Here is a 14,381-nt window from a genome sequence, read left to right on the forward strand (position 1 = left end):
GGCCTGTGAATTTGGTTAAGTGACAACTTCTCTGGGTCTCAAGTTTTTCTGCTGTAAAAATGGGTTGTTGGGAGGATGAAGTGAGTTAACATGTGACGTACTCAGCAGCCCCTGTCACAGAGCTGGTGAACAAGGTATGTATTCTTTGCTGTAGCAGCCACAGGTATTAGGAGGGTGACAGGGTCAACCCCACGTCCCCCACAGCACCTGCATCACAGCAGCAAAGCACCCCTCCCCCACCGATAACAGGTAACCCGGGGTATATTCCCCCAGGACTGGGTTCCTTAATATACATTATATATATGTATATTATATATGTTACACATATGTATCATGTATGTAAATTCATTATATATTCATATATTCATTTTATATTACATTCACATACATAATACATATTTATCATATATTCGCATTATACGTATGTATCCATATGTATCCATATGTATCCATTCCATTTCTTCTCTTCCTGTGACTTCAGGAGTGATTCTGGCAGACTCGACGTGACTTTGACACGTGTGGTAGATTCTCTAAGCTCTTTGCCCCTGACCTTTGGGGAGATGTGCCTTTGACGTTTTTTCAGTAGCAGTGGTCTTTGTGGGTTTGCTGTCTCTGGGCACGGCCGCAAGAGGAAACTACAGAGGATTCCATGTGCCACAGGTGGAATTCTCCAACATACAACGGCACCCTCGCTATCAAGGTCCTCTATTACCTGACAGTCTAATTTCTGTCTGTCTTCCAGGGAAGGGAAATTTGCAACCGTTTTGTGGGCAGGACAGAGTAGCGACTTCCTGTGATAGGGCCGGAAGCCACCGAGGCAATGCCAGTGGAGAGTGCCTGTCAAGGCATCGATCTTACATCAAGAGCCAGGATCCAGGCAGCTGAGACCCAAACCGCTTCAGGTGTGGCACAAAGGCAACCTTCTGTTCGGAAATCAAATCGAGCTACATCGATAATGCAAACTTAGGCAGGAGCCGCTGTAAAAATTAGAGCCAATCAGAATGCCTTCCCCATCAAATTGTTTTATTAGGCTAAACAGCTTGAACGACTCATTTTGTTCGGTACCCTTCTAGAAAATATTTCAAGTTTTAAATGAACTTCCAATACATAAAACAAAATTACTTTACCATAGACAAATTTCAGATCAAAATACAACACTCTGTTTTCTGTTTTCTTACAGTTATAAAATCCAGTCAATACAAACTACATAAAAAAGATAAAACACTTTCAGTGATCCTCGGTACAAGAGAACAGCACGACGGCAATGTGTTCCCAGAGCACAAACCCCGTGCGCGCGGAGAGGGATCGACCCCCGGTTACCCCGCAACACACGGAAGCGGGCCGACAAAGTGCATGCTGCCGGATGGGACAAGGCGGACACACCCCCTTGGCATCAGTGTTACTTGTAAACCATAAAGCAACTCTGTGAGAAAAGTTACGGATTCAAAATTACTTCAACTTCGCTACATTTCACGCCAGCACAGGAACAGAAAGTTACTCCACACAACAAACCCACAGAACAGACGAGCGCACGTGGACCACAGGGTGTTTGAGACCGTGACACTCCCGCGAACTGTCCCACAGTGTGAGCGGTACGACTCTCTCGGCTGCAGCTTCCCCGTCCTTCGGATCTTTTCAACGGTCCGTACCAGGTCCCTCGAGTAGCTTCTGTGTATTTCACGGCAAATCTCTTGCCTCTTAGCAGCAGGTGTCTGTTTCGAGATCAGGATCCCTGGCTGCACACACCACCACCCCGGCTGAACACACGTCTAAGCAGACTGCTCAACCTGGAATCTTCCCAGATAGCAAAACCTGCGGGATTTACACTCAAACAATCTGTCTGTATCGTGTCAGAAAATAGAAACGTGTTCGTTCAACAAATGCTTGTGTTTTAACCAGATGAGTCCTGACACGGTGTTTTTTTGAGTTGGCTATTTATGAAATTCTCCTTACGGTATGAAAAGCGGCAAAACGGCAAATCGAAAGTGTGCTAAAACCCACTTCTCGACAAGGGCGACCGTCCCGTAGTTACGCCTGGAACCACAAGGGCAACCAGCCAAAAGGGGCGTCCTGCCGGGCCAGGGCCCACAGTGAACATCAGCCCTGAGTCTCGGAGAGTCCAGTGGGATTTACAGCCCCGTTTTAAGGAATTCCCTTGACAGTTTGCTCACAGCAGGAGAGCTGCATCAAACGGTAGGGACCGAACGAATCTACGCGTTTATAACGAGCTACGGATGGACCTCCTTCCCAGACAGACACGTGCATCCCTGTTACTGGGAACATAACAGCGATAAAAGGGACTCTGCCCCAGCCTGCCTACGGTGCTTCCGTGGGACAGCTCCTAATGAGGACGGGAGGGGACAGCTGGGGCGGGGAGGTGCTTTTGTTCAATCCGCTGACCACCCCGGTTCTGCGGAGGCGTCACCGCACGGCAGGCTGCCGCGGCCACGGCTCCTCCTTTTGTACGGTTGTCACAGTTCACAAATGGTACGATTCGAAACAAAGTATCACTGCGTCCCTGGCGACTCGAAGGGGTACAAGAGTGAGGCACCAAACAAAAGCTGTGCTACCAGCGGGTCAAAATGAAAAGAATCCCATCAGTAGAAAAAGCCACTGATGATTTAACTAAGCAAGTGTTGCTAATATCTGTGCTTTTCTCAACTAAAGGCCGCTTGGCACACCTCCCACCACAAAATTACCTGCCCCCTGGAATGTGGCTGTTTTCAAGGAGAACTTGAATTCTGAGGTCCCATGTAGGAAAAAAAGACGCTGTGAACCCACATACATTGGTTTGTTTTGAAGCTGATGACACCCTTTTGCCCCCCCCCCCCCCCCGTACCAGATCCTACCTAGTTTTTTTACAAAGCGTTAAGAGTCAAGTTCAATGAGCACATGCTAGATTAATAATAACACATTTATTTTCTGGAGTTTCTTCGGAAGCAGAAATCCCTTTTGAAGAAAATAGGAAAAGATGGTCTCTCTCTGATCGTAAACGAGTGGTTCTAATTTCCGATTCTGCTCACAACTTGGAGTGGTGGTTTTAAGTTCCGAGCCCACCAAGAGACAAGGAGACCACGGTCTCGCTCTGCTCTGGTGGATACAGTGACGGTGCAGAGCCCGGGGCCCGGCCCCCGGGCTCTGCGTGTGGCCGGGGCACAAGGCTGGCTTCTGCAAGCCTCCGAGCCACCCGGGGCCTGAGCACGCCTTGCCGGGCCACCTGGGGCCCGCACGGCGCCTCGCGGCCTGGTGCTGAGGTAGAGTACGTGTGGCACCTCGAGCCCCTTCTCCCAGCTCAGGGAGGAGCCCCGAGGGCCTCCGGGCAGGCGTGGCGGGCCGGCCGACCTGGGGCCCAGGGAGACTGTTCTAGCCTACAGCTGCTTAAGGAGCCTCCGCTGTGTCGCGGGCCGGGCCTCGGAGGGGAGGCTCCGGCCCAAACTCTCACCCGGGAGGAGGGGGGGTGGCATGGACTCTGGGAAGCTCCCCGGGGCCTGGGGGACGGGTCTGGCTCTCTTGCAGCCAGGGCCAGCTGGCTGTGGAAAGTGCTAGTCACAAAGGCTGGGTCAGGAGCTCTTAGAAGAATGCCTTTTCAGTAAACACTTTTAGGCGAATGGTCTGGGGAACAAGAAGAGTTGTGTGTTTGTGTTTTCTTTTTCTCCCCTTTTTGAGATACATAGTTTAAGCAGTTAAAACCTCCGGCTGGGACAGGCGTAGGATGAGGAGCAGAGGGGGGGATGGGAGGGGCAACCAGAGGGCGTAAACAGCATGAGATAACCTCTTCCACCCTGACCCAGTCTCTACACTGGCGCAGGGAGACGCGACAGGCGCGGAGGGGCCTGTTTCCCCGGAGGCCCCACCAGCGGGGTCCTTGGGCGGCCGCGGCGGGTCCTGGGCAGGAGGACCAACACTGGTTCAAACAGCGCTTCTCAGTAAGCGAAGACCACTCAAGAAATGGGGAGAAAATATACCCAAGTGACGAGAGCACACAGACGGCTCCCTCACGAGGACGTGGGTGCGAGCCCCCACTGACGCCTGCCTTCCTCTGTTTTGGGACAGATCTTTGCAAGGCAGGGGGTGGGGGCGCAGAAGAGACACGCAGAGTGAGGGGCCGCCTCCGTCTCCTCCAGACTAAGACTGCCATGTGCCTTCACAGAAGAGAGAGAGCAAACCACAGAATCGGATGCTTTGGAAATTCTTCTCAAAGGACGAGAATCCACCCCAAGGCTGCCGACTGCTCAAGCTAGAAGGAGCCCCAAGAGGTGGCCCAGCACACGAGCCCCCTGGAGAGTATCCCGGGCCGTGGGGTCACCTGGGCCCTGCTTGAAAGAATGCAATTTTACTCATCAGCTTTCTTAAATGTGCACAGGTACACGACAGATTTAGAGCAAAAAGTATATAAAAAGCAAGAATCGCTGTTCTGGATGACAGTGTGGTTTTAGGGAAATCTCTAGAACTAGGCCTATTTCTGAAAGCTCTCTGAAGAAGGCTGTGGCTGCTGGCCAGGGGCTGCAGCCAGAAGGCAGTAAATGGGCAGTGGGCAGGGGGGAAAGGAGGAGAGGGAGCACAGGTTGAAAATAACAAAGACTTTTGTCCTCAAAATCAATGCAGAAGTACAAGCTCCCCCTTCCCCACATCACTCACTCAACTGTTTACTAAGCTGCCAGCCTGCAAGGAGCTTTGGAGATGGTGCCCAATATCCTGCCACAGGTAAGAACCCTCTCACCGATGCTGGCGTGCTGTCAGTCACAGCCGCAAGGACTCATCCTAGGGGGCACTTTCAGAGACGAGTGCTCAGTACCACAGAGGCCACCCATTTTTCCACGAGGCCACTCTGTCTCTGTGTCCACTGCTGGCCTGAGCCATGCACACCAGCTCGCTCTAAAGACATCCTCACAGGCCAGAGCCTCAGGCCTCCGAAGGTCCTGATTCCAGCTCCCAGAGCGCCTACCACCCACACTGCCGTCCCTTGGGGGGCCCCAGGCTTGCTCAGGTCTCTCTGATGGTGGCGCCTAGAACTGGCAGCTAAATGCAGCGGCCCAGGGGCCCATCTGGGGCAGCCCGTGGATGAAGGAGCAGAAGACGTCCTTTTCTAGCTACCAGCCCACTCCGCCCACAAACACTATTCTTTTTTGCTTTTTAGTTTTTTAAAAAATTTATTATTATTATTTTTTTTTATTGTTTGTTTTTGAGAGAGAGACAGCACAAATGGGAGATGGGCAGAGAATGGGGGGAACAGAGGACCCGAAGCAGGCTCAGTGCTAACAGCAGAGAGCCCGACACGGGGCTCGAACCCACAAACTGTGAGACCATGACCTGAGCCGAAGTGGGACGCCTAATTGACTGAGCCACCTAGGCACCCCATAAAAAATTTACTTATTTTTTAAAGTAAGCTCTATGCCCAACACGGGGCTTGAACTCACGACCCTGAGATCAAGAGTCGAATGCTCTACCAACTAAGCCAGTCAGGTGCCCCTATTCTTTTTTTTTTTTTTTTTTAAAGTTTATTTTTTGAGAGAGAGAGAGAGTGCAAGCTGGGGGTGGGGCACAGAGAGAGGGAGACAGAGGATCTGAAGTGGGCTCTTCACTGCCAGCACAGAGCCCGATGTGCAGGGCTGGAGCTCATGAACCGTGAGATCATGACCTGAGCTGAAGTCAGATGTTTAACTGACTGAGCCACCTAGGTGCCACTCTTCTTTTTTTTAAACAGTTGGCTTGTGTTCAAATTGTCAGTGATTCCCCTCCACCCCCCACCCCGCCACGTTTTTTTTTCTTTCTTTTTCATTTAGGAACTATCTCCTCTGAACCTAGATACAAGACTTTCTATTCAGCCATTTATTAGACTGTAGCATCACTACAGATCCTAACACCCAACACTTCATCCCTCCCAGCACTTTTCTCTGCCTTTTATACTTTTATACAAATTACTAAGAAAAACAGTAAAAATGGACACTGTCACGGTACCTCAGAAGCTGTTCTCAGTGGCAATGTCTGGCATGGCTGTTCGATCCATTTCTCAGCCCTTGCAGCCCTGTTTCTACTTCCTGTTTGATTCACAAAGATACCAAGAATGACTTTATACAATGTCTTACATGCTGCTAAATCCACCAGTCCCAGAGTGCGAACCGGAAAGGAAGCGATGTTATGAAAGGAATTAAGTAGCTCACTTTCTGCATCACTTTGTTAAATAACCCTTCTTTATCCGAAGGGGTGGAAGCTCTACACACACACGCACACACACACGCACGTGCCTGTAACAAATTCTGTTTGTTTTTTTGTTTTAGTTTCACATGGCATCCACGTTAAGAGAGAATAGGTATGCTGATCTCAAACAGAGATCTAGAAAATATCCGGTTGATCTGACCAGTGTAGTCTACTACTTGTGGCATTTTAAGGGAAAAAGAAAAATCAACTTTGGTAAAGAATTTAAAGTATTCTTAGAGGGCTTCATTACGCAAATTCGGAACGGAGGGTTATTTAAAACAACTCTAAGTGGTCTAAACAGGCATTAGGGGATGCTTCAGCTCTACAGAACCATCCTGAATCTAGATATTACAGCAGCGGAAGGAGAGCAGCGGCCTGGGTCCAGGAAGTAAATCATTTTATCAACACATACATCCATTTACTTGTAGGTCCCACGGTGGCAGACGTCCGAACGCGCAAGTGCCGAGGTCAGGCCGCGCGGCGAGGGCACCGATGACCGGAGGCCGGGCTGGGTGGCCACGGCGGCCACGGTCACACGGTGGCGCCAGGCTCTCATCGCCCTCACGTCTCTGGTCCTCAAAGCAGCCCGAGGACGTCATCCTACGTCTACAGGTAAGGAACTGGGCTTCAGGGTTAAAGGGCTCCCAGAGGTCACAAAACAGCCTTCGGTGCAAGCCCTCAAACCCACCTGTGCCTGGCTCCGGGGCCCGTGCACGCTCACAGCCACTAGGTTTGCTTGTGCAAGTCCATAAAGTGTTTACACAGGTTTTCCTCAAGATAATCGAAAGGAAAAGGCTGGGGCCCTGACGCGGTAAGTGTCGGTTCTCTTGGAAACCACTTAGGAAAATGTCTCACGCCTGCTGCCAGACCCGCTGGTGCTGACGTCCTGTCATCTCGGGAGAAACTCTGCCTTTCACCCTCAAAAGCACAAGCTTAAAAACCAGATCATGTCGGAGGATAATGGCAGTTCTGTAGCTAGCTTTTATCTGGTCTCTACGTTATTCCCGGGACGCTAGGTTTTTAGGAACGGGCAGAAGTCTTTTGGGCACCAGGGATGCTGGGTAATTCCTGTAAGAAACTGCTCTGGGAGGAGGAAGGTCTGACTGGAGGAATCGATGGGCCTGGGGCGGCTCGCTCCCCTAACTTACCGACCAGGGAAGGTGACAGGCACTGGCGAGGACAGAGCCCGCCGTGCGCCGTGCGGAGAAGGCGCATTCCACTGATGCTCAGAAAAAAATCCAATCGCTCGTGATTTTAAGCATCCTGCAATTCTAAGTTGTTTGGTCAACCTCAACCTTGTCCTTTGGAAACACTTTCAGATTTCATTTTAAAACTCTAGACTGTCAGAATGAAATGAGAAGAGGAATCTACTAATGAGCCTCTATTGTCATCAAAATTAAAAGATTCTTGGGAAACAAATTCATGGAAATACACTTAATAGCTCCTTAAACCAACCACAGTAGCACCTTAAGACAAAGAAAAACAGTAGCCCCAAGCATCTGAATTCCCACCGCTGGGTCAGATTGCAGGTAGACACCTTCCCGGGTCTGATCCTAACAAGGATGGAGAGTAAGCCCTCTGTTTTACACAGCAGTGGTGTTTAAATATACTACTTTTCTACGTTATGAAAACACAGCCTTTTCAAGACTCTTTAAAGTTCAAGTTGAGTTTCAAGTAATCACTTTGCAGCAGCTCTAGGAGAATGACTGTTCCTCCTGATTAAAAGTGCCTATTTAAAAAAAAAATAGTAAAATGGAAAATAAGCCTTAGAGAATTGTATTCCTCAAGGCCGCCTGCTGCTGGCTTCCAGGCTTTTGTTAAAGGACAGAATGTGTTGTATTCTCCTAAATTGGCAGGGGGTCAAGCACAACACCACATAATGAGGTAGTGGAGAACAGAGTTTTTCCTATAAACACAAAGAACAAGGGAATAGGTGCATGTAATTCTCATCCAATTAAACAGGAAACACAATAAAGCGAGCTACGTATAGTCATATTCATACCAAGTTCATGGGTTTAACTGGAAAAAGTTTTACCCAAGGTTCTAAAGTATGCCTTATTTGTAATTGATAAGCAGGAACAATAAAAATAAAGTTTTAAAACCTATGAATTTTACTTAAATGCTAAAAAGAAAGGTCTAATAAATATAATTCGCTGACCAGAAAGATGAGCCTGTGTCTACTTGGGATCTGAATCATCCAAAGTGGCCACATATTTATACGGGTCATAGGAACGGGCGATCTTTCCCTGTGTGATCTTATGCAGCATGTATGGGCTACACCTGTGTAATTGCTACACCCAACCAACGTGGGGCTTGAACTCACGACCCCAAGACCAAGGGTCACCCGTTCCACCAAGTGAGCCAGCCAGGCTGTTTAACTTATCAGATATCTGATGTGATGAGGAAGGGAAGAAGTCTAAAGACCCAGTCACTGACAGAACTTCGGGGACAGAACTGAACACGAGCAAACCTTCCTCGACCGCATGCATTTAGACCGAAGAGCACAGAATCTTAACTGAGCTCCTCAGATGTCATGTAAATGCACTGTAAAGGCGAGATGTATTTAAAATTAAAAATAGAATCACTTGAGAAACATGCAAAAGTTTTAAAAGTTTTACCAGTTGGCTTGCAAACAAATAATAGCAAACGTAAGAGTTCAATGCCACTGAGACTTTCCCACCAGCAGCCAGCAAAGCCTTGACCTGATTTCATGTCCTTCTCCAACGTGGGTAAGCAAGTCACAACTCACCTTTATACCATGCATCTCCATCATTTCTGAACCGGCTAGAAAGAGTACCTCAGGGGTTATTAGAGAGCTAGCAAAATACTTCCTTCTACCTTTGAAGACACACTCTCTTCTCCCTTACTGTACACATGGTAAGAAAAGAAATATAAACGAAGTTTCTGCTCTTTAAGAATAAAAACTGCTTTTCTGTCCAACATACTTAGTACTTCCGTTCTTAGAACTTTAGTCAATTCTTAAATTTCCTATGGCTAACTGACAAAGAAAACCAAAGATCTTTCACCTTATGTCTGTATAACTTTAAAGGACATGTTTGAGGGCTTACGTTATACCACAAATGATTATTTTAGGACTGAAAATACTTGCACGCCTAGAAAATTAAGCGATCGTCTCAGAGGCTGAACGGTGAAATGATAATACAAAGACCTGGCTTCTGCTTTGGGTTTCTACTTGCATGTGAGGTGGGAAATGAAGCCATATCTCCCGGGCCTCAGAGACTGCTCTCTGTCCAGTGGGGCCACTGCACCCATCATGGAGAAGTGAGGATCACAGCAGTATGTTCTGGAAAACACCCAGAGGCACGTGTAAAAAGCAATCAATCCCAACACTAAATGTGATCAGTGGTATGAGGTGTGCTGAGTATAGTAGGGTCCTCCAAATCCTAAAGAACATATGGAAACCACAGAAGTGTGCGTCTGTACATCAGGCACTTTGTATTTTTTATCCGTACTAGTTTCTCACTCTAGAATATGAGGCCAGCACATGTGCATACAAAGCCTCTCATTTAAAATCCAACAAAATAAATCGCTCTTGGAGAGGGCTTCTCAATCCCACAAAGAACATCACTTTGATCACAAGGGTACTGTACTCACTGGCCAACCATTTCCTGACTACCTGCCGTGTGCCAGGCACTGGGGTTAGCAGACGGCCAAGACAGGGTCACTGCCCACGAGGAGTTTACGGTCTAGAGGGAGAGCAGCATGACAGCCCCCCAGAAATCCAAGCAAAATCCCTAGGGGGTCCTCCATAAGCATTTGCTGATTAAACCCAGGGCAGCTTTTCTGTCCAAATCCGTCTCCTCCCTTCCTGGCTCCCCCAAGGCTCTCACAGACGTGAGGGGCAGCCACGGAACGAGAGCAAGCTCAGGCTTCCCTTCCCTCAGGTGCTTTTTAAGGGGGTCCCAGCACCTTTTAAATCCACGCAGGGGTGCCTGGGTGGCTCAGTTGGCTGAGTGTCTGACCTCGGCTCGGGTCATTATCTCAGGGCTCGTGAGTTCAAGCCCCGCGTCGGGCTCTCTGCTGTCATTGCAGAGTCTGCTTCTGGTTCTCTGTCCCCTTCCCCTGCTCAAGCTCTCTCAAAAAACAAACAAAAACCTAAAACCAAAACCAAAACCCAAACATTAAAGAATAAATAAATAAATCCATGCAAAGTGCCACCTCATTCTTTCCCCAGATATTCAAATGTCTCTATCTGACCACAGGAGGCATCCTCTAGAATCAGAAAGGCCAACAAGAAGGTAATGCTGTAGCATTTTTAGCACTCCTTGGGAAACTTTTTGGTCTGGTACACGGGAGGAGGAACGTACCAAATGGAACCCCAACGGACCAAGGCAGCTGACGAATTTCTCTAAAAACCTATCTTACTACCATGAGTAACTGAGGTGACACAGCAAAGACAGCCCTATCTCTACCAGGTCAATGTAAGGATGTGCTTCCTGCATATTGCAGGGAACCCCCTCCCACCCACGAATTATAAAAATGGCACCCCAAAGCATCATGAAAGCGGTAGTACAATATAACAGGACACTTTAGCACAGGGAATACACCATCTGTCATCGCCCAAATATTCTTTTCTGGTTGCTTCGGTTTGAAAACAGCCTACTGTTACCTATCAACTCCTCAAAGCAATGAAATAAAGAACAAATGAAAGGAACAATGAGTTCAAAGATTTCCAAGGCCAAATCTTTATAGCTATATCGACTATACTAGTTGGTAAGCACTGTTTTAGTCCCACTGAAGGAATGCGAACACCAGGTAAAACTTACTATACAGACTACGACTCTATGAATATTTACACCCAACGTGAGTTGAACATAGTAGTATAAACTGAAGGGCCACAGGCTCAAGGATTTATCGGAAGCACCAGGAGACAGTAATGTATGTAGTTTGGAACTACAATTTCAAAAGTAAACATGTGTAAACAGACTTACCGAGTCACATAACACACACACACACACACACACACACACACACACTCTGTCCCTCACACTTTTCCCTCTCACAGGATAGAAGCACTAACACACACTCACACACACACACAAAATGAAAAACAAAAAACAAACCCCCAAAACAGCACTTCATTTTAAATTAAACACTTATATCTTTGAAAAATCTATATTTGGATGTGTTAAACAAACAAACAAACAAGCCTACTTTAGACTATAGCCTACGAGAGATCCCTTAAATATTCACCGACTCTAACCCCGAAACAAGTTTCCTTCTGTTGGCGGGATAATGAAAATAAATTGCACTTCCCCCAATGATATTTATTTAAAATTTTAACATCTATCCTCAACTGCCTATTCCAACCTATGCCTGGTAAAAGTGCCTTACGGAAAAAGAAGCATTAAAAATTTATCGAGAAAAAGATGTTTCAAGGCTTAAGTGGAATGTTAAAACAAACCCGCATGAAATGACTTAAAATTTATTTCACAATACTGAAGTAACTGTCATTTACAAAAAAGTCACGATTAATTTTGGAGCCTAATAAAATTAAATATATTCCTACCCTTCAGCAGAATATTTTTATATTTATATATAGGAAAATAACAGTTTGGCACTTAGCAGTTCTTGTTGGTTATTGCATCCCGTATTATGTGGCAAATTTATTTTAAAAAACATTATCTAATTTCTGCAGCTACCGTGTCAATGAACTGAATAAAAAACTAAAAAAGAACTGTTTTTATAAAATGAATTGACTAAGTCATGCAGGCACTGATAATATTGCAATAATATTGCAATAACCCATTCACTCCTAAACGATGAATTGTCTCCTTGGAGAGGCCTGGTGTGCACTGGGAAGAATTATAAACTTCAGAAATTAAGAGAATGGCTTATTAAGAGAATTAAGAATTAAGAGAAAGCCTGCCTTGGCTTTCACAGGACATCAGTTACTGCTTTAATGTATGTCAGATGCAACTTCTGAAGGCCAAGGTTCTGTTCTGTTCAGGAGATTTTACCAAAGAAAATTCACTTCTTCAGCAATTTGTTTCCTCTAAAAAACGAGTATCTAGCTGTAAAAAAAGGAAGTCTGCTTTCTTTGCAGTGGCCGCGTAGCTTGCTTTGATGAGAAGATATCCCAGGTATCACTGGGACGGCGTGCGGACGACAGCTGACTGGTACACAATTCAGAGGAAAAAGGCCGGCTTTGCTTTACGTATCGAATTTGACTGTGTTACGTGAATGTGTGGCAAATCTGGCCCGGGGCCTCTGATACAGAAGTTGGACACCTCACGCCTTCTTTCAGCAGTAACTTCTCCACACACAACATTCTTTAGAACCCCCCCACCCCACCCCGACAAGTCTTCCTTCAGCAACGTTTACAGCATCGTACTGACTCCTAACAGGTGTAAGAAAAAAAAAAACTGCAGATAGGAGGTTACCCTTTTTTCTGTTCACGGTTGGGGAAACACAAGCGAGGTTTCCTATGCATGTTAACAGCGTATAAGCATTCCATCTAGGAAGTTTCTAGAAGAAACTCCTATTCTCAAATGTATAAGCAAAGGATACATTTACACATTTATTAATCATTAAGACAAAATACTGCTTCTTACAGCCATTTACTGAGGGCGGTGGAAACTGTAGAAAACAATAAAATTGAAGAGTTCTGTATTAAATCGATTAGAAACCTGCTATTACATAAAATTCAAATTATGACGTGATCAAGCACTTGGAAGTCCCTGATCTCACACTAAGGTGGCATAATTTGAATGGAAAACAAAGTATCTTACAAGGTAAGTGTTACTAATGACAGATTTTCTCCCCGCGGTGGGAAGTGCGGCGGCATGGGGAGACAAGGGAAGGTGGGAGAGTGGAGAAGCAGAGAAGAGATGAATTCGCTCTACTATGAACAGAATGAAATTCAGTTGAGGTAGTTTTATTCTACCAGCCAAACTTTACTTATAACGTAATTTTTCTAAAACTCTTGCTAGTGAACGGCATCGAGAAAACTCTGCTGCAAAGACTAGATTCTTAATGCAGGTTCGCGCTCTAAGACAGGTTTTCAATCCGAAACAGTAGTAAACGAGACTCTGTGTGCTTTCAGACAGATTAAAGTTTTTTTGATCCCTATATATTTTGTCTGGACAGCTTTTGTAGCCACAGCAGACCTTGGTCACTTGTCTGACTCGGGTCTTTCTCTGTAACATCCCTTACTCTGCTAATCTCCTCGTGTTTACAAAATGGTTCTGGTTAATTGAACAGGAAGAACGAACGGCACGGCACGAGACCCTTCACAGCTCCGAGAGAACTACCCCAGAAATTATGGCATGACGCTATCTAAGTCAACACAGAAGCTGGCAACTGCCTTTAAACTCGCACGAGGGCTGCAACCTGACTCATTAATTTATCGAGCCTTTAGATTACTAAGATAGAACGTCATGAGAGAGAAATTTTATCTTAGTTTCAATTCATGATAATATAGTTTAAAAAAGATTCATAGGACACAGTACTAGTAGTAAGTGGAGACTACCTGGCCCAATCTAACATCTTAGGCACAAACCTGAATCTGTCGGGCAGGGTTAGGCATGATATTTCCTTCCAAGTGCAGCAGGAACGCAGTCTCAGTGTGTTTGGATATGTTGATTTGCATATACGGATTTCTGTTGTTTCCCAAAGCCAGGTACTGGAACACAGCAGTCGCTCGGAAAGGAGTCCCCTTCCGGGAGAATGCACCTTAGTACGCTAACTTCGATATTTTACATGACCCCGATTCCCACTTCCCTTTGCCTCTACCGGATAGTTACTCCGTTTGTCTGCAGACACATCTACCTGGAGGAACAGATTCCTCCAAGGGAGCTTTTTCGACAGTTACGGGTTCTCCCCGAGAGGAGCTGAAGCGCAGGCTTCTAAGCGTTACAGTAAAACCACCGGAGATACGCTGCCACCTCTGGTCCCCTCGCAGAAAGCCATGTTATGGTGCGCTGGGTCAGGAGCTCTGCCTCCGCTCTGCCGCCTCTTCAGGGTGAATGAACACGGATACGGAATAGGCCTTGCTGGAGCTGCAGGCGGAAAAGCTTGCAATTTGCAATACGTAAGGCTGCACAGCCGGTGCGGCGGAGGTCGGACGGGAGGAGCGGTTTGGTATGGTGCCACGTCCCTGTGCTTCTTTTAAACTCACGCACGTAGTCGTAATTGGTACCTGAACCACGAGAAGCAGCACA

The 14,381-nt window shown here is 46.7% G+C and overlaps 1 protein-coding gene across 2 annotated transcripts in view; it reads right to left on the minus strand.

Moving 5' to 3' along the window:
- Nucleotides 1–1,006: 1,006 nt before the first annotated feature.
- The window catches only part of GAN (gigaxonin), a 63,426-nt gene continuing 50,051 nt past the window's right edge, over nt 1,007–14,381 (minus strand). For both annotated transcript variants that reach the window (XM_053211332.1, XM_027076275.2), the window contains one exon: nt 1,007–14,359. In XM_053211332.1, coding sequence (XP_053067307.1) covers nt 14,178–14,359 — 182 coding nt within the window. In that variant the 3' untranslated portion in view covers nt 1,007–14,177. The remainder of the gene's footprint in view (nt 14,360–14,381) is intronic.

This window comes from Acinonyx jubatus, chromosome E2 (assembly GCF_027475565.1).
Source record: "Acinonyx jubatus isolate Ajub_Pintada_27869175 chromosome E2, VMU_Ajub_asm_v1.0, whole genome shotgun sequence".
Lineage (NCBI taxonomy): Eukaryota > Metazoa > Chordata > Mammalia > Carnivora > Felidae > Acinonyx > Acinonyx jubatus.